Source organism: Chiloscyllium punctatum, chromosome 6, assembly GCF_047496795.1.
Source record: "Chiloscyllium punctatum isolate Juve2018m chromosome 6, sChiPun1.3, whole genome shotgun sequence".
Taxonomy (NCBI): domain Eukaryota; kingdom Metazoa; phylum Chordata; class Chondrichthyes; order Orectolobiformes; family Hemiscylliidae; genus Chiloscyllium; species Chiloscyllium punctatum.
The window spans coordinates 60,688,810-60,714,680 of NC_092744.1; the positions used below are offsets into that span (position 1 = coordinate 60,688,810).

General features: G+C 39.3%; 1 protein-coding gene across 6 annotated transcripts in view; it reads left to right on the forward strand.

Moving 5' to 3' along the window:
* Positions 1-25,871, forward strand: part of dock10 (dedicator of cytokinesis 10) — a 342,639-nt gene that overhangs the window by 223,192 nt on the left and 93,576 nt on the right. For all 6 annotated transcript variants that reach the window (XM_072572749.1, XM_072572752.1, XM_072572747.1 and 3 more), the window contains exons 11-23: positions 3,820-3,975; positions 8,813-9,046; positions 12,277-12,399; positions 12,690-12,772; positions 15,537-15,659; positions 15,766-15,845; positions 17,906-18,093; positions 19,377-19,442; positions 20,545-20,637; positions 22,027-22,150; positions 23,945-24,066; positions 25,316-25,402; positions 25,684-25,776. In XM_072572749.1, coding sequence (XP_072428850.1) covers positions 3,820-3,975; positions 8,813-9,046; positions 12,277-12,399; positions 12,690-12,772; positions 15,537-15,659; positions 15,766-15,845; positions 17,906-18,093; positions 19,377-19,442; positions 20,545-20,637; positions 22,027-22,150; positions 23,945-24,066; positions 25,316-25,402; positions 25,684-25,776 — 1,572 coding nt within the window. The remainder of the gene's footprint in view (positions 1-3,819; positions 3,976-8,812; positions 9,047-12,276; positions 12,400-12,689; positions 12,773-15,536; positions 15,660-15,765; positions 15,846-17,905; positions 18,094-19,376; positions 19,443-20,544; positions 20,638-22,026; positions 22,151-23,944; positions 24,067-25,315; positions 25,403-25,683; positions 25,777-25,871) is intronic.

Genomic DNA, 25,871 nt, shown 5'->3' on the forward strand with positions numbered 1-25,871 from the left:
GCTGTCCACTGCACCTGCAATTTTAGCATCATCTGCAAACTTACTAACTATACCTCTGTGAACTGTCTACATATTTTCTCCTGTATTTCCCCCTGACCCTTTGGGGCTTGTCATACACTCCCAGTAAAGTGGCTGCTCCCTTGACATTCCTAAGTTCTACCGACAAAGGCTTGTTTGAGGTCCCTGCCAAGATATCATGATTGTAGTAATTAACTGCTTAATTAATAGTGCTACATCACCACTCTTTTTACACCCTGCTGTAAGTTGCCTAAAGATCCTATACCCCAGAATGCTAAGTTGCTAGACCAGCCCTTCCCTCCACCATGTTTATATGATGGCAACAATATCGTATTTCCATGTGCCAATCATCACTCTTACCTTATTGAGAGGAACCTTGATTATCCGAAGGACACGGATGGGCAGCGTTTCGGTCGGTTTCTCGAATTCTGGATAATCAAATGCCAGATAACATTGTTTTGCGATCTTGCTGGATAATCTGATATTCGGATAATCTGTACACTCCTCCAATTAAAATAAAGACCATCCTGCCTTGTCTTACTCTCTTGACACTCAACATAACTGAACTCACTGTGACTTGCTTCCTTTGCAGTGGCGCAATGTGTCTCTGTTTCAGTGATATTCTGTGTCCCCTCCCTCTGCCAGAGTAGTTAAGATCCTCCCAACAAGGAAACCTACCTGCAAGTGAGTCTTCTTTCTAGTGTGCCATCAAAGATGGTCACAGCACAAGAGAAATGCTCAGCAATGGCACAATAAGGTTAATGATCTTCTGCACTCCATTAAGGTGAGTGCTGACACCTTCTGTCTGCCTCCTCACACTCACTCTAACTCTGTCTCTGCTCAATAACCTCACCAAGGCTGATTATCTGTAACTCTCAACATTGCATCTCCAGTCAATGGCTCTCACCCACCTCACTTCCTGAATAACATACCTTTTCGGCCACTGTGCTTCCTACTCACATACCAGGGATACCTCACCACCTCGGCTGCTCCTGCACCACCATTAACAGTACTTCCATTCATGTCATCTAACTCAATCACCATTATTAAAGATAGGTGCTGCTGGAGAAGCTGAAAGGTCTGAAGATGGATAAATCACCTGGACTGAATGGACTAAAACCCAGGTTTCTGAAGGAGATAGCTAAGGATATTGTAGAGGCATTGATGATGATCAAGGAGGGTCCCAGAGGACTGGAAAAATGGCTAATGTAACACTGCCCTTTAGGATGAGAGGATGGTAGAGGCAGGAAGTTATCGACCTGTTAGCGTGATCTTGGTCACTGGTTAGATTTTAGAGTCAGTTATTAAGGATGAGATTGAGGAGTACTTGGAAGTGCCTGGTAAAATAAGGCTGAGTCAGTATGACTTCTGCTTGGGTTAATTTACGCCTAATAATATGTTAGAATTCTTTGAGGAGGTAACGAGCAAGTTAGACAAAGGAGAGCCAGTGGATGTGATCTGTTTGGATTTCCAGAAGGCCTTTGACAAGGTGTTGAACAAGAGGCTACTAAATAAGATGAAGGCACATGGTGTTAGGGCAAGGTGTTGGCATGATAGAAGATTGACTGACTCGCAAAAGGTAGAGAGTGAGGATAAACGGGTCTTTTTCAGGAAGGCAGCCGGTGACTAGTGGAGTTTCACAGGGATCAGTGTTGGGACCACAGCTATTCATGATATACGTTAATGAACTAGATGAAGGGAGCGAGGGCATTGTTGCTAAGTTTGCATGTGATACTAAGATAAGTGGAGGGACAGGTAGTTTGAGGATGTGGGGAGGCTGCAGAAAGACTTCAATAGTCTAGGAGAGTGGGCAAAGAAGTGGCAGATGGAATACAATGTAGGAAAATGTGAGTTTATGCACTTGGATAAGAAGAATAGAGACATAGACTATTTTCAAAATGGAGAAAGATTTCAGAAATCTGAAATACAAAGGGACTTGGGAATCCTAGTTCAGGATTCTCTTCAGGCTAACATGCACATTCACTTGGCAGTTAGGAAAGCAAATGCAATGTTAGGATTCATTTCAAGAGGGCTAGAATCCAAAAGTAGAGATGTACTACTGAGGCTGTATAAGGCTCTGGTCAGAGCGCATTTGGAATATTATGAGCAGTTTTAGGCTCATAATAGGATGTGTTGCTTTTGGAGGGGATCCAGAGGACATTTACAAGAATGATCCTGGGGATGAAAGGCTTGTCATATGAAGAGCATTTGAGGACTCTGGGTCTGTACTCAATGAAGTTTTGAAGGATGGTGAAGCGGGGTGTGGTACCTTATTGTAACTTGCACAACACTGGGACACCTAGATAGAGTGGACATGGAGAAGGTTTTTCCACTCGTTGAAATTATGACCCACAGGCACAGCCTCAGAGTAAAGGGATGACCCTTTAGAACTGAGATGCAGAGGAATTTCTTCAGCCAGAAAGTGGTGAATCTCAATGCCACAAAAATCTGTGTAGGCCCAAGTTATTGTGTATATTTAAGACAGAAATAAATAGATTCTTGATTTGTAAGGGGATCAAGGGGTTACAGGGAGAAGGCAGAAGAATGGGATTGAGACATATAACAGCCATGATCAAATAGTGGAATAGATTCAATGGGCTGAATAACTTAATTCTGTTCCTATATCTTATAGTCTTATGGCACCATCTGGTTTCTCACTAGTGCATTGAAGAACCACAAGTTGTCTACAAATGATTAGCTAATAATGAGATGCAAATAAGATGCTTGCTTCTTCATATCAAGATTCTCATCAAACCATTTAAACTTCAAAAGGAATGTTGAAGCTTTTTTCTTGATGTTGAAAATCAGATTATTTTCTTTCATGTGATAGGTTTACAAATTTCTTGCCATTTACTCAACCACTCAACGGCTGGGAAGATTCTGCCCATCAACTCTGTCTCTCCAAAGCTGCTTCTTAACCTGCTGAGTATTTTTGGCATTTTCTGTGTATTTGGTGATTTGTAACTGTACTCTCTGTTACATTGGCTAACTTGCCATCTATTGTTTTCTGACTGTCTGTGTTCTGATCTTAGTCAAGAGTCTTGTTAAGATAGCATATCAAAAACCTTTTAAAAATCCAAATATTGGCTGCTGCTTATTCAAATGATTGTATATAGTTGGTCAACCGTGTCCTCTTTTTAAAATTTGTACAGATGACCTTTTTTAAAATATTTTTCAATGTATTTTCAATTCTAACTTTAAGCAATTATTTCTTTATCTTCTCCACTACTGATGTGTACATAATATAGTGACTTTGGCATCTCTATCTTCTTTGAATGTGTGAAAATGCAATCCAGCTGAAACAGGAATTCCAGCCTGTCTACACTTTTTACCAATTACCTATAACCCCTTTTAACTTAAATGTCTTTACCTATATCTTTCATTACTCTCAGTGTTCAAGGTTGTGTCCATGTTATTAGTCTCCTTGAAAAATAATGATGCAACATAATTATTCCTTTTGTTTCTCATTGAACTGGATGTTATCGAGTTACTGGTGGCTATATTAAATGTGATGATTTAATTTCATATTGGATCGTTGCCTTCAAAACAGAGGAGACTTATATGATATCAGTCTATGATGAATTTGAATTTGAACTATTGAACTGAAAGGAGAATATATAAACTCTCTGCTTTTAGCTTTCCTTTACTCATCCAAATGAATTATTTAAAGAGTAGTTGTTCGGTAACACCTTCGCACAATAACAGTATAATTTCTGCAAGTATGTCACTTCAAACACAGGTTCTTTCATTCTTTAAGAAGACAATCTCTGCATACTGTTGACATGCTGTCTCATTTTACAGGTCCTCAAAACACAGAAATCAGACATTTCACTGAATGAATTGCAAATGAAACCATCAGATCAGAAGCTGGGAAAGCGAATTATGGTTGTATGCAGATCTCTTGCCTTAAATCTTCAGGCTTGTGTCAATGATATCGAGGGTGGTCAGCCAACCAATGTAAGCATCTATTCCATTTTTAATGATCATTTTGCTGTACAGAACTTGGATCATTGGATACAAATAAAATAACATGATATACTTGTAAAATGTTTTATTATATATATTTACTATATTTTAAATATATTTTACATAATTTTTTCAGTAAAACATTACTGAATTCAACTAATTATCCAATTAGCTTTCTGTCATTCAAAAGGCAGTGTTTATCCTAAATTTCTGTTTCTTTTAAAATATATTCTGTACCATGTAGTCACACAACACCAGGTTACAGTCCAACAGGTTTGTTTGAAATCACAAGCTTTTGGAGTGTGTCTCGTTTGTCAGGTGAAGTGGACCATAACCTGTTGGTCTATAACCTGGTGTCATGTGACTTCTGATCTTGTCCAGTGTTGAGAATGTGTTGCTGGAAAAGCACAGTAGGTCAGGCAGCATCCGATTCCACCCAGTCCAACACTGGCACCTCCACATCACTGTGTCATGTAAGCACATTTGCACAAATCATATTCTAGCAGATATTTCCAGGTAGAAAGTTTTAATTCTGTAAAACCTATTCTGAAAAATATCTTAAACATTTGTTAGTGTTTTATCTCCTCCGATGATTGACTAGATAAGTATGTTATATAAATCTTGCTGAGCCATTCTCCAATTCAGTTCTTGATCTTTGTAGAGGCACTTCACTGATTGGACAGCTGGATCGAGGGTGGCACGGTGGCTCAGTGACTATCACTGCTACCTCACAGCGCCAGGGACCCGAGTTTGTGTGCAGTCTGCATGTTCTCCCCTATGTATCCATAGGTTTCTGCTGGGTGCTGCAGTTTCCTCCCACATCCCAACGATGTGTAGGTTAGGTGAATTGGCCATGCTACTTTGTTATTGTTGTGTGGGTTGTGAGCATCACTGGATGGGCCAGCATTTATTGCTGGTCCCTAGTTGCCCTTGAGAAAGTGCGAGTAAGCTGTCTTCTTGAAATGCTGCAGTCCACCTGCTGTGGGTTGATCCACAATGCCATTAGGGAGGGAATTCCAGGATGTTGACCCAGCGACAGTGAAGGAACGGTGATCAATTTGCAAGTCAGGATGGTGAGTGGTTTGGAGAGCAACTTGAAGGTAGTGGTGTTTTCTTGTCCTTGTAGATGGAAGTGGTCATAGATTTGGAAGGTGCTCTCTGAGGATCTTTGGTGAATTTTGGCAGTGCAGCTTGTAGATAGTATGCACTGCTGCTACAGAAAATCGGTGGTGGAGGGAGTGGATGTTTGTGAATGCAGTGCCAATCAAGTGGGCTGTTTTGTCCTCTTTGGTGTCAAGCTTCTTGACTGTTGTTGAGGCTGCACCTATCCAGGCAAGTGGGGAGTATTCCATCACATTCCAGACATGCGCCTTGTAGATGGTGGATAGGTTTTCAGGGGTCAGGAGGTGTGTTACTCACCACAGTATTCATACCCTCTGGCCTGGTCTTGTAGCCGCTGTGTTTATATGGTGAGTCCAGTTGAGTTTCTGATCAATGGTAAATCTAGGATGTTAATAGTGGGGGATTCAGTGATGGTAACACCACTGAATATCAAGGGGAAGTAGTTAGATTGTCTCTTATTGGAGATGGTCATAGAGTGAGCGAATGTGTGGGGTGAATGTTACTTGCCACTTGTTGGCCCAAGACTAGAAATTATCCAGATCATTTTGCATTTGGACATGGACTGCTTCAGTGTCTGAGGAGTTGTAAATGGGTCTGAACATTGTGTAATCGTTGGTGAACATCCCTACTTCTAACCTTATGATAGAGGACAGGTCATTGATGAAGCAGCTGAAGATGGTTGGGCCTAGGACTCTACCCTGAGGAACTCCTGCAGAGATGCCCTGGAGCTGACTTAACTGACCTTCAACAACCACGACCATCTTCCTATGCGTTAGGTATGACACCAGAAGAGTTTACCCCCGATACCAATTGATTCCAGTTTTGGTAGGGTTCCTTGATGCCACAATCGGTCGAGTGTGACCTTGATGTCAAGTGCTGTCACTTCTGGAATTCACCTCTTTTGTCCATGTTTGAACCAAGGCTGTAATGAGGTCAGGAGCTAGGTGGCCCTGGTGGAACCCAAACTGGGTGTCACTGAGCAAGCTATTGCTGAACAAGTGCTTCTTGATGGCACTAGGAGAAAGTGAGGACTGCAATTGCTGGAGATCAGAGTTGAAAAGTGTGGTGCTGGAAAAGCGCAGCAGACCAGGCAGCATCCGAGGAGCAGGTGAATCGATGTTTCGTGCATAAGCCCTCATTCCTGAAGAAGGGCTTATGCCCGAAACGTCGATTCTCCTGCTCCTCAGATGCTGCCTGGCCTTCTTGATGGCACTGTTGATGACACCTTCCAGCACTTTACTGATGATCGAGAGCAGACTGATGGGGCAGTAATTGGCTGGGTTGGATTTGTCCTGGATTTTAATGTACAGGACATACTTAGACAAATTCCCACATTGTCGGGTAGATGTCAGTGTTGTAACTGTATTGTAACAGCTTGGTTTGGGGAGCAGCAAGTTCTGGAGCACAAGTCTTCAGTACCATTGCCAGAATGTTGTCAGGGCCCATAGCTTTTGAAGTATCCAGTGTCTCCAACCATTTCTTGATCGCGTGGTATGAATCGAATTGTCTGAAGACTGGTATCTGTAATGCTGGGGACCACTGGAGGAAGCTGAGATTGATCATCTACTCAGCACTTCCGACTGAAGAAGATTGCTGCCTTTTCTTTTGCTAAGATGTACTGGGCTCTTCCATCATTAAGGATGAGGATACTTATAGAGCCTTCTCCCCCAGTGAGTTTTTTAATCGTCCACCAACATTCATGACTGGATATAGCAGGATTGCAGCGTTTAAATCTGATCCGTTGGTTGTAGGGTCTCTTAGCTCTGTCACTTGCTGCTTATGCTGTTTGGCATGCGAATAGTTATGTTTGGTGACTTCACTGGGTTGATTCTTTTCCTTAATGTATGCCTGCTGCTACTTCACATGGACCTCCTGCACACTCCATTGAACCAGGGTTGGTCCCTAGCTTGATGGTAATGAGTGACTGGAAGATATGCCAAACTATGAGGTTACAGATTGTGTGGAGTACAATTCTGCTGCTGTTGGTGGCCCACAGCGCCTCATGGATGTCCAGCTTTGAGTTACTAGAACTGTTCGAAGTCTGTCTCATTTAACACAGTGACAGTGACACACAACACCATTGAGGTTGTTCTCGACGTAAAGGCGAGACTTCATCTCCACAAGGACGGTGCGATGGTCACTCTTACTGATACTGTCATGGACAGGTGCATCTGCAGCCAGCAGATTGGTAATAATGAGGTCAAGTATGTTTTTCCCTCTTGTTAGTTTCCTCACCATCTGCCACAGATCCAGTCTAGCAGCTGTGTCCTTTAGAACCTGACCAGCCTGATCAGTAGCACTGCTGCTGCACTATTCTTCGTGGTGGATACTAAAATCCTCCATTTATTACCCATTGTGTTCAGGGATGTGTAAGTTAGGTGCGTTAGTCATGGGAAATGCAGGGTTATAGAGATAGGGTTGGGGGATGTGTCGGAGTGGGCTGCTGTTCGGAGGGTCAGTGTGGAATCATTGGGCCGAATGACCTGTTTCCACACTGTAGGGATTTTGTATGGAGGGATTGAATTTTTACCTTCTGTTACGGTCAGGATTGGCTGTGAACAGGATCTAAAAATCGCGTCTGGGACCACAGGTATTCTGGATCCTGAAAGCTCCAAGACTCAGTCTTTTACATTGGCTGAGGGTGGGGAATGGGGACCCTGCCTGCCTTCAAATTAGACCTTTATACATGTTAACAGACCACGGAGGCTAACAGTGCAAGTTTCAAATGTATTTCAGGCAAACCTGAATAGTCCAGTGCATGTTGGTGCATATCTATCAGGTCCAAATTAGAGTGAAGTGAAAGATTATTTAATGCACTCAGACTTATCAGACCTAGGGAATATTGTGCAACATCATGCACATTATTGTTCATTTGGCCAGATAGCTACTTCCCTAACCTTGTTTGCTACTAGCCCTCTGACGTGTTATCTGCTCTCTTTAGCACAGCAGTGATTTCATAGCTATTGTTTTGCCTTTGCCACTAGCACATTGCAGGTAGCTCCTGGCAGTGCCATATCAAATTAGGGCATTTACATTTCAGAACAGTATGTTGTTAACATCACAGTTGCAGTGTGGGGTGGGACTGAGAAATGATCCAGCTTTTGGGTTTTCAATCCTGATTTTAAAATGTCTGTGCAGCGGGGAAAATGCAGCTCATACATCCATTTCTTGTCACTTTTACACAACCCATATTCGCAAGTTTGTGTGTGAGGAGGCAAGTGTAGGATAACAAGTAAAAATGTTGCGGAAGCAAAATGTTTCAAAACAAAAACATTTGTAAAATTAATAATATGTCCTAAGTATTTAATTGCATTTGTGCACTACTGTGATGGGTTTAAAGTTGTCATTTATATAGTTGGCCATAGTTGGTGTTCTTTACCTCAATGACCATTTCTGGAATCCTGTGCTTGTGGGTGCACATGCAGTCAAGATTAGTTTCTGCTCTGATTTTCCTCATAACACTTTAATTATTTGATCTTAGTGGTACCATAGCGAAAACTATTGAATTTGGAAATGTGCCAGTTGATAACTGAAGAACTATTTCCTGGCAAAGAGTTATAAAATAAAAGCAGGAAAAGAAGAGAAAAAAAGAGAAGAACCAAAAACTCTGCAAAGTTTTTATTGATTATTTTAGATTTTCGATTATATATTTTATGTTTAATATATTCAGAAACTTTTAACTTTATTTCTTTTACATTTTCTGTAGATTGAGCCATTCTTCATCAGTCTTGCCCTGTTTGATGTTCGAGAAAATAGGAAAATATCTGCAGATTTTCACGTGGATTTAAATCATGACAATGTCAGACAGCTGATTTCTGGTACATTGTCAGTGAAAGAAAATGGAGGGAAAAATTCTCCTGTGAAAATATCTGAGGAAGAAAAGTCTGGGGAGCCTCAATTGCAAAAGATCCCAGAAGGATGGTTGCAGTACCCCAAAAAGGTACTAAAATGTGTTTCACTTACTTTTCTATGATTGCTGGATTTTAGCAGGTTGTTTATGATGTGATTCTGTAGCTGAATGTTGAAAAGCAACTGCAACTACCTTAAAATTAAGGTATAATTGAGTCTCACTCTCTTAAAAACTTGCATTTTTATAAAGTGTTGTTTAAAGCTCAAATTGGTGCATTTGTTATTTTCCAATGTTTGCAAGTTATAAAGGACCTGTGTGTCAATGTGGCATGCCCCTGAATTTACTGCCTGTTGAAATAAGTGTTGCTATGCCAGACATTTTGGTTTGGGTAGAATGTGAAGTGTCCTGTGAATTTGTAAAATGGACATTTCAGGTATCATTTTTTTTTAAATTAAAGAAAATACACTTCTTCATCTTCAAGTTCAGGGTTCAGGAGAAATCAGGGATAATAGAAATTGTGTATTAACATGGATTCATTGGCTGTGGAGATACCATATATTTGTTTGATATAATAAAATTGTACTCATGTTGTGGGACTATGTAGAAAATCTGATATTGAGATCTATTAATGCTTTATCTAATTTTGGATTGCCAGTGCCTCTGAATAAAAAGTGGAAATGTTTAAGATCCCAATTTGATCCTCCCTTTTCTCTACCAAAGCATAACGCTCACTCCAAAATTATGGAGACTGTTGATACATACAAACCACATGCATTAGTAGCAGAGTATTGTAGATGGCCTACAATTTCCTTTGCTTCTCCTCTGTTCCTTCTTGAATAGGTTGGATTTGCTACTTTCGAAACTGATGGACTCAACACCTTCTATGCCATTTACCACATTTTTTAAGACCTAGGATATGTAGGATTATATGTAACTGTCCAAGCTTGTCATACACTCAATAATTACTGTACAGACACAATGCTGCAGGGCACACATATCAGGGTATTTAGTTGTTTATCTAATTTACAAAAAGCGCAATTGGCAAAACAAGTTGAGGGTTCCAACTGGAATTGCCATTGCTATTCACCTCGCTCATGTACAGTCTTAATGATGTGCTTGCACAGGGGCTGTGATTGACGATTTTAATATAATTGTGGTTTACATTTGGTTGTCACCTCGTTCTCACATTGTGCATATGAGAATATTTTCCATTACTATCACTTTTGTTTAGGTATAAATAATAGAAGACACTGGGAATAAAATTTAACTTCAGAATGGGCATAAAATACACATTGGAGGACTGGACATTTTTAGTTGTTGAAATCAATTTCCTTTCCATTGGCTCCTCTTCTTACCTGCACAATAGTAATTTGGGATCTCTGCAGGCTACACCAACAGGAATACTGCCCTCAGTGATTGAAGAATATCCTCTACTCAGTCTGTACTAAAAATACATACTGTATGGGGTTTTCTGGCCATCCCAGACTTCAGATTTGCATATTTAAAGGGTCATCCTGGCTGAAGCAGGCTGACACTTTGAGTGCCAAGTGTAGTTATTAACAGAACAGCAGGTTTACCAGCCCCATATTGGGGTAGATTCCACCCCTTTAACTTCTGTTTTTTATGGGCTGAAAATGACCCCTGTGGGTTTTCAGCTGAATGCCATTTGTAACTGTTTTCTTGCATTGATCAAAAAGCATATTATAAAAATTATTTCTGATGCATTAAAAATATTTTGATGTAAAAATATAAATGAATTCTAACATCTCTTGGGTATTTTTGTGGTGATATGCAAACATAGACAGTGATAGATGACTTTTGATGGAGGGGGTGCAGATTCCTGTAGCACTAATGCTCAGAAGTGCAATTGTTAATTTTCCTCAGGGCAATTGTTGCTAGAGAAATCTGTGATTCATTAAATGTCCATGTCAATGATGCATTTTTTACATATTGTTCAATGGCATAAGGGCTTGTTATTGTGTGACTTACATTCTCCTGTTGTAACGTTTATTAAAGCAAATGTAAATAATTTGATAATTACTCAACCAAGTGATACACTTTGCCATGTATTACAATGAAGTGCTAATTTTTACTCCTGAGAGGTGGAAAAAGCTAGTGTTAAATGTCTGTATGCTTTCATCATGAAATTATGCAAAAATTCTTACTATTATTGGAAATGACATGTACCAGAAGAATTTCTTCCAATGCACGTATTATGATGCTGGATGGAGGAGAATTTAACTGATCTTTTGAGCATGTGTAAACCTTGGCAGATTGTGCTGTCGTGTTTGAATGCTACATCTGCCAAGACATTTTCCTACTTTCGTTGCCCATGGAAACAGACAAAAATCTGGCAGTAACTGTCTAGACTGTCAGAGTTATTGTCATGCGTTCAAATGTTCTGTCTTGCTGTTTTTCTATCTGAGTCATAACTGCATATTTTAATATGGCATCTTCAAGGAAGTACAAATTGTCGACAAACATTATAGCTGTATCTCTGAATTTGCATTTTGAGTTAAATCCCTTTTAAGTAAAATATGGCCTTGTTCTTCTCGTGTATGGTATGATCCCATTCCAAATCTTGAATTCGAATTCTAATCTTGATTGTCTGCTGAGCTTGAGCCTGAAGCAATTTATGTTGGATTAGGGGAAGGTAATTATCAGGTGGCTAGAAAGTGTATCTTTCAACAAGGATCACAGGATAAAGCTGTCTCCTGTTACCTGAAGAATGAACTCAACCATTTGATAACATTTTTTCTATTTTTGTAGAACTCTCTAAATTTTTCACCATAATCTACACATCATCTCACCTGATCTGCTGTATATCTGATTTGCTGGAATTTCTGGCTCCTTACAAATGCCCCAATTCAAAACCCTGTATCTGGCTTTCTCTCAGCAATTTAGACCTGAAATATTTCTACCTCTCTTTCCTTTAAGGTTGCTTTTAAAACCTGCTGTTGGACCAAACATTCAGTCATCCTTCCAAGTATTCCTTTCTCTGGATTATTGTCAATTTTTGTGACGTGCTTACAATATCTTGCCAAATTGAACAGCATTATAAATGCAGTTTTTATTGGTGTTAGGAGATGAAGAGTTGTGTTAAAGATGCTATCCAAATGCATATTATTTTGTTGTATCCCTTCCTAGAAAGTTTCTTCTCTCAGTTAGCTGAACTGTCCAAGACTAACAAACTCACTTCTTAGCACAGCAATGTAAGATTTGAGATGTGTCATGAGCCAATGAGCAATGTTTAATTGACGGCTGTTATGTCTGTGCCTTTAAATCAATGTGTAAATTTATGAATTATACTTTACATGTAGGCCATTTTCTCTGTATCAAACCCACATATGGACATTGTGCTGGTGGCAAGAATAGAAAAAGTATTAATGGGAAATATTTCCAGTTGTGCTGAACCCTATATTAAGAGCTCGGACTCCAGCAAGGTAACTGTTTATTGCTGTACTGTGTTCATTACTGGTGAGACATTCTTTTACATTATGCAATAGTCTATTAATAAATGGAGGAATAAGCAATAAAGCTCTTCCTGCATAGTTATTAAATTCATATCAAGACTTTAACCAGTTTCTTTCCCTTAATGAGTGGATCTGCTACAAAGCCTAAGGAAAATGTTAAATGAAAACCTGATTAATTCTAACGATGCTGATTGAATCAAATGCTTTAGTCATATTTCATCATAAGCTTTTGTGATTATTTTTAACTGTTCCTTGTCAAGACTGCACAGAAGATTCTGAAGACCAGCAAACAATTTTGCAATAAGTTAGCCAAGTACCGGATGCCATTTGCTTGGGCAGTGAGGTATGTATATTTGACATATGCCGATGAATATCTGGTTGAGTGATTGCATATTAGTTATTCATTTGAACACGTGTTAGTGTTTTATGAGTTTTTTTTAAATTGTGGTTTCTCTTGGGCTACACATTTTAATTGGCACAGTGTTCTTGAACATCCAGGGTAGACGACTGTTATGTAATGCTCCTGTTGTGAAATGTGTATTCTTAATCTTTTTGTTTAAAGCTGGGCACAATGTATCACCAGGGATCTAGTGGGAGGACTCGAGGCACAGCCTATAGGGCCCCACTGGCCTCAGCACAATAACGCATTGCAGGAATCATGAGGACTGTTAGTCAGCTGCAGACAGGATTTCTTCCATTCACTCGAGCAGAAGTTCAGCAGCAGGAGAGCTACTGGCCAATGCAGCTCTGTAGTCCCAACAGTGTCAGTGACAGCAGTGGCCAAGTCTGTGATGATACATAGTCCCAGCATTCTAGCTCCCAGTTGGAGGACCAGATAAGTGAGGGGAAGCGATTTGAGTCACAGAGGGATGAGAAAAGGAGAGTGGGTGTTTTGACAGAGAGCCCCATGAGGTGAGGAAGAGCTGAATGATTAAACATGAGCGTCCAAAGTTGTTGCACCTCCACTGTTAGCATTGCAAGAGTGGATCTCACCCATAGTCTTCCTATTTTCTTTAGGAAGTTGCTATACTTGTCTAATAATACCCATGAAACTCACCATAGTCAATTGAACATAAATATTCTTTTTAATAATATAATGATAGGTAATCAATCTTTCTTGCACTGAAAATTAACTATTACAAGTGTAAGTTCACTATCCTTCAGATTTTAAATACTTCAGGCATGTTTAAATGTGTAAAATACAAAATTGTTTTGCATTTCTTGTCTTTTCTGTCTTTTATTTCTGTCTAAAGAGAAAGGTTTCTTTCCTGCTTTTTATTTCCCTTCCTGTGCTTGATTTAGGATCGATTGCACCTCTTTTTGTTCATCCCTTCTTCGGCCTCTCTGTGTTCAGCTCCCAAATCTTATTTTCTTTCTCTTCTTTCATGGGATGTGGGTGTCACTGGTTAGGCCACAATTTATTGCTCATCTCTAGCTGCCCCTGAGAAAGTGAAGGTAAGCTGCCGTTTTAATTCGCAGCAATCTGTTTGTAAGTAGACCTATAATGCCTTTAGGGAGGGGGATCCAGGATTTGGATCCTATGGCACTGAAGGATGGTAATACTTTTCCGAATTAGGATGGTGAGTGGTTTGGAGGTGAACTTGCGGGTACTGGTGTAGCCCATAGTTAATGGTACAGCCTTGGGCAGTGTTGCCAAACAGAGAGACCTAAGGGTGCAGATACATGGTTCCTTGAAGGTGGCATCAAAGGTAGACATGGTGGTGAAGGTGGCATTTGGCACGCTTGCCATCATCGATCAGAGCATTGAGTACCGGACTTGGGACCACATGTTACCGCCATTCAAGACATTTGTAAGGTCATGTTTGGAGTACTGTGTACAATTCTGGCCACCCTGCTATAGGGAAGAATGTTATTAAAATGGAAAGGGTCCAAAAGTATTTACATGAATGTTACCAAGACTGGAGGATTTGAGTTATATGGAGAGGCTGGATAAGCTGGGACTTATTTCCAAGGAATGTATGAGGCTGAGAAGTGACCTTATAGAGGTTTATAAAATCATGAGGGGCAGAGATAAGGTGAATAACCAAGGTCTTTTCTTCAGGTTAGGGGAGTCCAAAAGTAGATGATATTTGTTTAAGGTGAGACGAGAAAGGTTTAAATGGGACCTGAGGGGCAACATTTTCACATAGGGGGTGGTGTTTACATGGAATGAAATGCCAGAGGTAATAGTAGATGCAAGTACAATTAAAACATTTAAAAGACAATTGGACAGGTACAAGGAAAAGTTTAGAGAGATATGAGCCAAATGCAGGCAAATGGAATTAGTTCAGTTTAGGAAACCTGGTCGGCATGGGCGAGTTGGGCTAAGGGTTTGTTTCTGTACTCTATGACTCTACGTATCTGCTGCCCTTCCCCTTCCAGACGGTGGTAGTTGTGAGTTTGGAAGGTGCTGTCCAAATAACTTTGGTGAATTTCTGCAGTGCAACTTGTAGATGGCACACACTTTTGCTTCTAAGTGTTGATGGTGAAAGAAGTGAAAGATTGTAGATGTTCTGTCAGTCAAATAGGCTGCTTTGTCCTGGATGATATCAAGCTTCTTGGCTATTGGTGGGATGATACTCATCTAGGTAAGTGAAGAGTATTCCATTACAGTCCTGACTTGTCTCTTATTGATGGTGGACTGATTCTGGGGAGCGAGGGAGTGGGTTACTTTGCTGTAGGATTCCTAGCCTCTGACCTGCTTATGTAGCCACAATATTTATATGGCTGGTCTAATTCAGTTTCTTATCAATAGTAACAATCAGGATGTTGATAGAGAGGATTCAGTGGTGCTCGCGCCCTTAAATGTCAAGAAGTGATGATTAGGAGATGATCAATGTCTGGCACCTGTTGGCACAAAGTTTACTTGCCAATGGCCAGCTCAAATCAGGATATTGTCCAGGGCCTGTTGCATTTGAAAATGGATTTGATAAGACTATACCCTGTGTGTTTTCCTGTATTTTCCATGCCAATGGTCCCTTAGCTTCTCTGTGCTGCTTTCAGCTCATCCTTTGAGCAACAGATGCCTTGCTGCAGCAGGTTGGAGTCATATCACCTTTGTTCAAATGGTTTACCATAACCCTTGTTTTGTTATGTTGTTCTTTTAGGTCAGTATTCAAAGACAATCAGGGAACAATAGACCGAGACTCTCAATTCTCTGCTCTCTTCAGGCAAGAGAGCAGTAAGATTTCTACTGAGGATTTACTAAAATTAATTATGGAATTCAAAAGGTATCAGTGGCTTTTACCAGTAATTTGAATATTGGAATTTTTGGAGGGCTAATTAAGTGTATTCAGTTTTTGACCTAATTGGATTCTTTATTTTTCATGCTTGCAGAGCAGATAAAATGACCAAAGTACAGACCATCCCTGGCAGTCTTGATATCGCAGTGGAATCCGTCCCCATTGAACATCCAAGTATGAGATTTATTTTGTTTGTTGACATTTTAGAGACATATTTAACCCTCCATTTTTTAAAATCCAACAATAACCTGAGTTACTAAATATTTAATAAGCACTTCACATATCATATCCAACACACATAGAAAAAGATATCTACATATATAGTTTTGCTCACAAACTTGCAAATTAAGAAGATGTTTGTCTCAAAAATAATGAAACGTGCAAGTGTAGAAATATTTAAAAAAAACAAATTAAATGCCTTTTTCCCCACGGCAGATGTTAGCTTTTGGCCAAAGGCCAAGTATCTGTCAGTGCCGTTCTCCAAACATCTGTTGAAGGTGTGCAGTGGATCCCTTGGGTAACTTCCTTGTCAATTTTCTCTCATTTCCTAAGAAGATGTGCTTAACATCTTCCTCACAATTAATCAACCAATGTTGATGTCTTCTTGCATGGGAAATTCCAGTCTGAGAAACACACCTTACTACGACATGGAAAATGCTGTGTGACAACCATCTGCGGGCCACCAGATGTAGACTGTTGGGGCATTTATTCCACTGATCTTCCAAGGTGTGAAAATCAAACAGATTTATAAAAGACTCCCTGAACACCTTGCGAGGGAAAAGTCCTTTGGAACTGCACTTGGGATAACTGAACTACAAAAAAGAAAAATTCAGAAAATATGGGAGATGAATTTAACAATGGCACATCCTCCCCCTGGGAGTCGAAAGAATCCACTATAGCACTGTTGTAGGAATCAATTTACCCCATATCTAATCAAAGAAAATTGTGAATAAAGACATATTTTGTTGGATCCTATGGATTTCTCTTATTCTCCATTCTAATACGTGAAGTTTAAATGGATCAATTTCCCCACATTGAAAATGCCTGTAGGGTTATCCCTCCATTATTCAAGCATGTGTATAAAGCCTTATGCAAGATGTAAACTCTCTGCAGTTCCCCTCCTGTCTGACATGTCAGTATCTCCGCTCAAGAAAGATTGCATTTAATTTGTTACAGCATTGTACTTACCATTACTCCTCGTGCATGATTTATAAAACTTGTTCTTCAACACTGACTATTGCTAGAAAAGGCATCACTTATTGTTAATCCCAATTTGCTTTTGGGAGTGCCAAGCCCTCTTGCTGAACAATGAAAGTCCATGTGATGTCATAACGTATTGCCCTGTTTTGTCGCAAAGGCCCAAAAATTGAGCACTTCATCAGTATTGTCTGACATCTACTTTATGAAATCCTGGACATTCCACTGAAGCTTCAAAGTGGCAGCAGAAATGTATTTGTCTGAATTCAGCTGATAAATAAATAAAATACATGCTTTCAGGTCTTCCATAATTCAGACAGAATACATTTTAAGAAACAAAATTCTCTCAAGGAGTAGCTACAATATTTATTAAGGTAACAAAACGTATAGCATTGAGACAAAAGAGAGGTGTGTGGAAGTTAAGTATACTTCTAGAGCTGTAAGAATCAATTGAAATTTCTCTTATAATTGTCTACATTTGGAAAGTAATTAATATGTATCCTAGAAGCATTTATTGAATTTAAAAATGTGAATCAGAGTTTATTCATTTTTCTCTTTTTTTTTGCTTATTTTTGTTCCTTGCTTCCTAATTATTTCCTTTGCTTCAAGTACCGTCTCCAGTTAGCAGGAGAAGGGTTTATCATTATGATTCTGAAGTAGAAAATAGAGTGTGACTACATTATTGTAATGCCCTCTTTCCTAGGCCCATTCCTAATTCCTCTCTGTAATAACCTGCCTAAGACCAAGAATTCAACATTTATTACTTACCATTTTAATTTGACTAATCAGTATAACTTGATAGTTATTTGTTTTATCTTTGGTTAAACTTGAATTATTGCCAAGAAAATATGGTGTATATATGGTGTAAATATGGTATAATTGCTAAGTTATATATATTTTGAAAAATATTGTTTTAAAGCCCTGCTTTTTAAATGGAGCAAGGTGACTGGATTCCTCAGCTAAGTGTACTGGATTCTTAACATTATGTCAAACTTGGATAAAACAAAATAAAAAATAACTTGTTATTCCTGTTTCAGATTGTGTTAATCCATCATATGTGCCTCTTACACCATTCAAGGACCCAAATACATATGAACCTACTGTAGAAGTGGAAGAGTTTGTTCAAGAGTCTGCAAAGTATTCTCTACCATATACAATCTACAAAAACCATGTTTATATTTACCCTAAGCATTTGAAATATGATGGTCAAAAGTGCTTTGCCAAGGTAAGGAACATAGCAAAACTTGCACTGTTTTACACCTATATCCTTCACATCAAAATCTGCTTTTGGGGACTATGGTTTAATTTTTTTACAGAAAGAAAGAAAGATCTGATCATCAGTATATTTTTACTGCAACGTGTAAACCTGGAGTTTGCATTCTTTGGTTATGTTCTTGCTCATTAGCCTCATTTTCTAACCCGATGTACAAGGAGGCAGTTAAATTAATCTGGATTTGTCACAAGAATTCTGCTGGTCTCTGCTACTATCAGTTTGGGAAGGATAAATTCACATATCTGTGTTCATTCCATAATGGTTATTCCGGTGACCTATAAACCCTGAACTAGAATGTTAGGCAACATACTTTCTATTATTTCTGAAGTAAAGACATTGCTTCCAAACTCTCCTGCATGTTGGTATCGTCTGGGTCATGTTGCTAAACTCTGTTGATTATGTAACTTCCTTACTATGCTATCCGAGTAATTGAAATGCCAGTCTTAATCCATTTTGCAGCCACAATTAAAGATAGGCTGGCAAGTGGCACATGTCTCAGGAGATTTTATAATTATTTTGATGTACATATTGAATAAATAATTGAAGAATTTACTACTCGAAATCTGTTTTTCCCCTGAAAGTTATTCTAAATCAATACAGTTCTATGTTAATGTAATTGCTAGTCATTTTCACCAGCATCGTGTTTCTGACTAAGTATTCCCTTATCCTGTAACCGTAAAATTTTAATCTTGTTAAACATTAGATTGCCTTTCTCGAGCATGTAACTGCTGACTTTTAGACTTTTAAAAATATCTTTTCGGGAGATCTGGGTATGGCTGGCAGGACCGGCATTTGTTTGTCATCCTTAATTGCTTTTGACCCGAGCCATTTCAGAGGGCAGTTAAGAGTCAAATACCTTACTGTGTTACTTTAGTCACAGGTAGGTCAGACCAGGTAAAGAAGGCAAATTTCCTTCCCTAATGTGCCCGTAGTTTTTACAATAATCATTTATAGTTATGGTGGTCACCATGGCTGAGACTCACTTCACATCTCAGATTTATAAATTGAATTCAGATCCCACTAGCTGCTGTGAGAGTTTCAAACTTCTACCCCCACAGCATGAGCCTGCACTCTCCAGTGACATTGCCACTGCACCACTATCCTTGCAAATACCTGGGATGTTTTCTGAAAGAGTCTTTTGTCGCACACCATGCATCTTCGAGAGAAGTTATTCTCAATTTGTTTGTAGAATCCCAGTTTTCTGTGAAACACTTACACAGTTTCCATTTCTGCAGGCAAGAAATCTAGCGGTGCGCATTGAGTTCAGGAGTTCAGATGGAGAAAGTGCTCAACCGTTGAAAGTAAGTTTCATTGGCAGTGTGCTTAATTACTGTAAGAAGATGCACAAAATTCCGTAAGGGTAAGACACAGTGGTTTGATCATCCACAGTACTGATTTGTCGGTCTCAACTTCGTTGTTGCATAGAGGCGCTGAGTGTGGGGTTCATGCCAATCTGTCACCTGTGGGAAAGAAAGCAAGGCAGTGAATCGTTCCTGTGTCTGAAAACTATCATGCCTCTCGGTTACAGGTGGCACATAGCCTGGGATGGTTGTCAATAAAATTAAAGATTAGCATCAAGTTTATCTTTGAAGTTAGTGTGCCATTATTGACTTTTGACTGTAATGAAAGTGAAGTTGATGGAAGGCCATCTTTCCTCACTCCACTTCAGTGTGACACCTGAAATGTTTTGATATCTAGTCCTTATTCAGTTCCTTCAGTTCAAAGCATGAGGGTCATGCATGGAGGGCAAAGATGAGTCTGCTGACAGGGAGCTGCAGTCAGGGTTATAGAGACAAGTGATTCTAGGTGGGGCCCCGAAGGACTGGCAGTTGGCTTGAGGTTTCTCTTTGCCCATGAAAACAGAGCTGTTATTTTTGACTACATCAAAAAAAATAAATTCAGTTTAAACCTCTTGGGCTATTTGTTGAACAGTATTGGCAGTTCTGTTAATAACTACTGACTGTTCAACTGCTTGTGACAATCAGAATCCAAGAACATGTTCAAGTCTTCGGTGGCACATTTATGCAGCTTTTCAATTGTTTTACGCAGATAGGCTGCTTGCCCATTCACAGGAATCTATAAAGCACACCTTGGACAACAACACAGTGGCTATGGCCTTGGTCGATATTTTAAATGAATAGCTTTGTATGAGTAATTAGCAATTGGAAATGATCCCAGTTTGCTTTATTCCGTCGTTTCAAAAGAGAAGAAAGATGAAAATATTTCTGATCTGAGCTTCAAATCCTATTTTATCTATTGAATGAATCAAATTGCGTTATAATGAACTGCGGAACATAAATCTAATGAGTCAAATGGTGGATGAGATTCGTGTACCTGTTATTCAGAGCTGTTTCTTTTATTTTCAAAAAGGCTATTTTAGATTGTTCTTACTTTTTATAACAGTGCATTTATGGAAAACCAGGGAAATCGCTGTTCACTACTGCAGCACAGACAACAGTCCTACATCATTGTCAGAACCCTGACTTTTATGATGAGGTACTTTCATTGAAAATATTTGATTAAGCTGTATTTAAGTTACTGGTAAATATGTTTGAAGTGCAGACAAAGGAAATAAAACACATGAGTTCACTAAAAGACTGATTTTATTTTTAATTGGCACAACTGATTATTTACAATACTGAATTTAGACTCTGGTTCCTATCTGGTCTGAACAAAAGTGTTTTTGCAAAATCTTGTGAGGAATCTGTACATGAGCCACAAAACAGTATACATTATGTGATTGTTAATTAATTGGTAACTGTAAGATCAGGAAAATCATTTGCACCAATTTTTACACTAATGGGAAAGAAAAATTTTATCATCCTATTTGATCTCAAGTTCTAATTTTGATTGTAATACATATAATTGTGAAAATTAGATTTGCTGGTGCACTTTGTATTTGAAGCCAGTGTTGAGAATTGACAAAGTAACTAGTATGATAATTTTCATTATCAGTTTTTAAGAATATGAGTTTAATGCTTTAATCAGATAACTTTCCGAACGTTTGTTTCGTTCATTCTGATAAGGCAGAAGTAAATTATTTGTACCTTAGACTAGTGTTTATTGATAATGGGTTATAGCTCACTCAGTGGTTACATGCAGTCATACATATATGTTTTAGTCAGGAGCCATGGATGGTGATTGGATTGACTACAACTTTCTTTGCGTCACGTAGCTCACTTGGAATCTCTCCCTAGTTTTGCCTGCTATTTGCGCATGTTAGAAAGATTTTCAGTTGATACTTGACCTATTTTGTTTTAATAAGAACACTTTTCTTCATCGTTGAGTTGCGAGGTGGGACTCAGACTTAGAGCTCCTGGCTCAACTGCAATTCACTGCAGTGCATTCCCACCAAATAAACCAAGTTCAGATCAGGCTAATTCTTAGCATTAGAAAACTGGGCTGTGAGGAAAATTCAGAGAAATATTAACACTTAACACTCAGAAAATGACAATTAAGAGGAAATTGCAAAAACATATATGGTAGTTAAATGTACATGAAATGTAAACCTGGAAGCTGGTTCACATTAAACTCCAATCATTGGTTAAAGGAAAATTTGAAACTGATTTCAGTCCATTCCTCTTCAGCCAAATAACAATCAGCCATTAAATAGATTTTTGAAATCCTAAAATAATTTTTTAAAAAGTTGCATTTGGCTTATGTACAGATTTTATTTGATATGGTTAATTACAATAGGATGATTAGACTTGACTCATTTGTATGTACCTTGTGATCTTGTGAATGTTGCATTCCTGGTTTGACAGTTTGAGCAATCAGTTAATTCTACAGTGAAGTGTAGACCTAACCAAAAGCTGCTTATAGTGGAAACGATTTGTCAGCATGGTATTCACATTTTGAACTCTTTTTGGTATTTCCATTACTCAGGTGAAAATTGAACTTCCCACTCAACTGAACGAGAAACATCACATTCTTTTTTCATTTTATCACATCAGCTGTGACCTTGCTACAAAAGGTGGTTCCAAAAAGAAGGAGGCATTAGAAACACAAGGTAAAATGTATTACAGTTTAATAAAGCTTTTTTTTTCCAAGGATTTTTTTTTTGCTACTCTTTGCAAGTGAAGTTTCACCTTTTTTGTAGAAATGTTGTTTTGTTTCAAATCCTCATCAAGCATTATTATCATTTGGTAACATGATGCAGGGCAGAAATTCACCAAAGCCCCTGAAGGTAGGACCTTTCAAACTGATGACATGTGCTCATCTAGAAGGACTAGGGCACCCATTTCATGGAAATACCATCACCTGCAAGTTCCTCTCCAAATCTCTTACCCGTCCTGGATTGGAGATATATTGTCATTCCTTCAGTATTGCTGGGTCATAATTATGGAGTTTCTTCCCCAAGAGCAGTGTGATCAATGACTGCAGTGGTTCAAGAGGCAGTTAATCACTACCTTTCAAGTGCAATTAGGGATTGGCAAACAAATAGGAGCTCAGCAAGCCATGTCCAAGTCCCTTGAATGAGTAAAGCAAACCTATTCAACATGCTGCGAAAATGTTATCAGGTTAGATTGAAGAGAAAATAAAAACCCATGAGCTGTAGCCAAAACCTCACACACCGGCTGTACGCAATACTTCACACAAGGACTCACTTTTATATAGTGCCCCATGGACAGCTCTACACATAAACATATACATTTCTTGGTAGTTCCGAACCAACATTGATGAAGGTCAAACAGAATTTGATGCAAGTCAGGATACAGGAAGCAGAGTGTTGGTTGAGTTGAAACTTACGATGGGTGGAATGTGGTGGGTCAGTAAGAAAGCATAAGAATTGGTAAATCGGGAGATAATAAAAGCATTGATGAGGATTACAGCAGCAGCTGGGCTGAGCCCGGAGAGTTGATATTAGTGAATGGCAAGTCAGAGATCTTTGTAATGGAAGCTCAGCAAAGGTGGTGGAGAGTTTGATTCAGCGTGAAACAGGGGCCAGGGAAGCAGATGCAGTTAATAATTAGGGAAAGATTTTGTTGTGAGACAGGAGACGGTGTATAGCGATTGTAACAAGGTCAGCCAGCTGGACACCATAGAATGAGCTATCTGATTGGGGCTGTTAATCTCGTCCAATCTAGGAGCCCTGGCTAACAGATATAAGCAGGAGTGTCAGAGATTCTGACACTTGAGGTGCTGACTCTGACAAGGCTGTGCCAAAGTCAAAGACTTTCCACGTGTTAATAAAGGGTGACTTAGTGACAGGATACTGGCCTCTGTGGAGTTATTTCGCAATGGCTTCAGTTTTTTCAATTTCTAATTAAAGGAATGTTAGGCTAATTCAGGATTGAATGTTAAACATGCAGTCAAACAATGTTGAGGGCATGAGTTGGTGAAAAGAGGAGCTGCTGATGTAGAGCTGGGTGATGGCACCATACAAATGGTACCTGATGTTATGTATTCACGGCTTGCTAGATGTCAGTGTGTAGATCAGAAAGAGGTGGCCAAGGACAAATTATAATGGGAGTCTGAGGGTAGTAGACAAGGGGAAGATATAAAAGCTATTATAGGAGATAGTTTATATTCAGTCATATCAAAACAAAGCACTTTAAGAGCTGGCGTTGGTTTCCTATGTCCTTGAATAAAGGATTACATATTTTCCATATTGAGGCAAGAATATGTAGCTATTTCCTCTGTTGTTGAGTCAGAAGTATAAAATAATAATAATAATAATAATAATAAAGCATTGTTACTGTTAGAATTCCTTGTACAGGTAATGCAACAAAATACATGGAACTTTGTGACATCTTATGGCTGCATGAAGCATTACAATCTTGTTTGTTCTGTTTCCAAATAGTTGGATATGCCTGGCTACCTCTATTGAAAGATGGCAGACTTGCTTCTCAAGAACATTCTTTGCTTGTAGCAGCCAGCCTTCCTCCTGGTTACCTTGGTAATCAGAACGTAACACCAGGAAAGGTAACAACAATTAAAATGTATCAATCAGCCTGACACAATACAAGTAGTTGTAGGGTCCTCTTGTGGCATGGTGGTAGTGTCCCTACCCCAGGGCCAGGAGACCCAGGTTTGAGTCCTACCTGCTCCAGAGGTGTGTAATAATATTTCTGAACTGGTTGATTAAAAAGGTAGGTAGAAGCGGTCAATTATGTTTTCCTCATTTGAAAGAGTTAAAGAGCTGAATTTTGACTGGGTTAAAGTATCAGAAATCTGTTACCCACAATTGCACCCCCCAAACTCTAATCATCTCATCTCCAGCTTGAAATGAAAATGGAAGATGGTGGGTGACCAACATAGTCCAGGAAGGTGGGTTGAAACTTAAAGTATGATTATGAGGCTGTGGCCCTTTTTTTTTCGTCATGCAGCTTTACAAACTTTCTTGCTGTTGGCCAGATTTCCTGAGCCCAATAACACAGCAGCTTCTGCAAAGCGTGGATTCAGGAGGCAAGTGCTTTTAAACTGATCCCTTGGATCTGTACTTACCAATCAGAGGCTCCTCCATCTTCCCTCACCACCCCACCAGGCTTTTTGCTGCTTCTGAAATCCAATAGCAACCTTCACTCAACCCCAAATCCCACTCCACCATCCCACCTCCCTCCCTTCAACAGAAGAACCAATCATCAACCCACTGCCTGGTGCAGTAGCCATCAATGACTGGCTTCGTGACTAACCCAATGCTCAGCAAACAATCAAAATGGGCCTCTGGGTGGGAAATTCTCGACTGATGTCACCAACATGGTCTGGAATTAAATGCCATTGTTTCGGGGACTCCTAAGAGACAAATTCCACTTGCCCTTCTGACCAAACTGCATCCTGACAGTTAGGTTAATAAAAATTCTGCTCATAGTGCCACCTTTGAATATGTACAGGAGTGGAAAGGATAAGGTGCAACTTGAAGATATCCTTTTGCCGATCATTTAACACCACATTTCAAGTCTCTGACACTGGGTTTGTGTCAAACTACCAGAATACATTGGATACTCAAAATGATTTCTGTGCTGGATCAATTGCATCCAAGGCATTATTGATATTGGGCCTTGGGCCAGTGAGCCATGATCATGTTCACGCTGGCATAGATGCTTTGAATGTCAGGCCAGTTTGTCATTGCCATTATCACTGAGTTCTGTCTAGGCAAGGGAAATGAAGCAGTTGGAAGTGAGAGAGGAAGCAGCACTCCTGTCATTTGTGTTTACATGTTACTTCTCTGCAGGCTAATGGATCTGATATTAAGTGGGTTGATGGAGGAAAACCACTCTTCAAGTTCTCTGTGCATGTCGTCTCCACAATCTATACTCAGGTAAGAGTAACCTACTTGTTTAAAATTTGTGTGTAATGCTTTACAGTTCTGCTTTATATTTAAAAGTAATGAGAAACAAATGTTGATTTTTTAAATAAGTCTCCTAAATGAATTTAAATGGATAAAAGATGAGTCAGGAGCAGCATGTTTTCCCAACCAGTACTGACTATAAGACTTTGTCTCTGCTCAAGATTACCTGACTAGGAAATCTGCTCATTAGTTGACTGACAACTGACCTATCAGCAAATGAAGAGCCCATGATTATTTTTGTTTTTTATTAGGAGGAAAAACTGAACAACTTTTTTCAGGAGTGCCAAAAACAAGAAGGCATGGGGTTGCAGCCTCCATCCTCAGACTTTGTCAACTGTGTCGAGGTTTGTGTATTTAAATCAGCTTCAAGATAAAAGAAATGCATAGTGTGACATTTGAAATGTTAAATTTTCTTTATTACTTCATCCAATGTTCCATG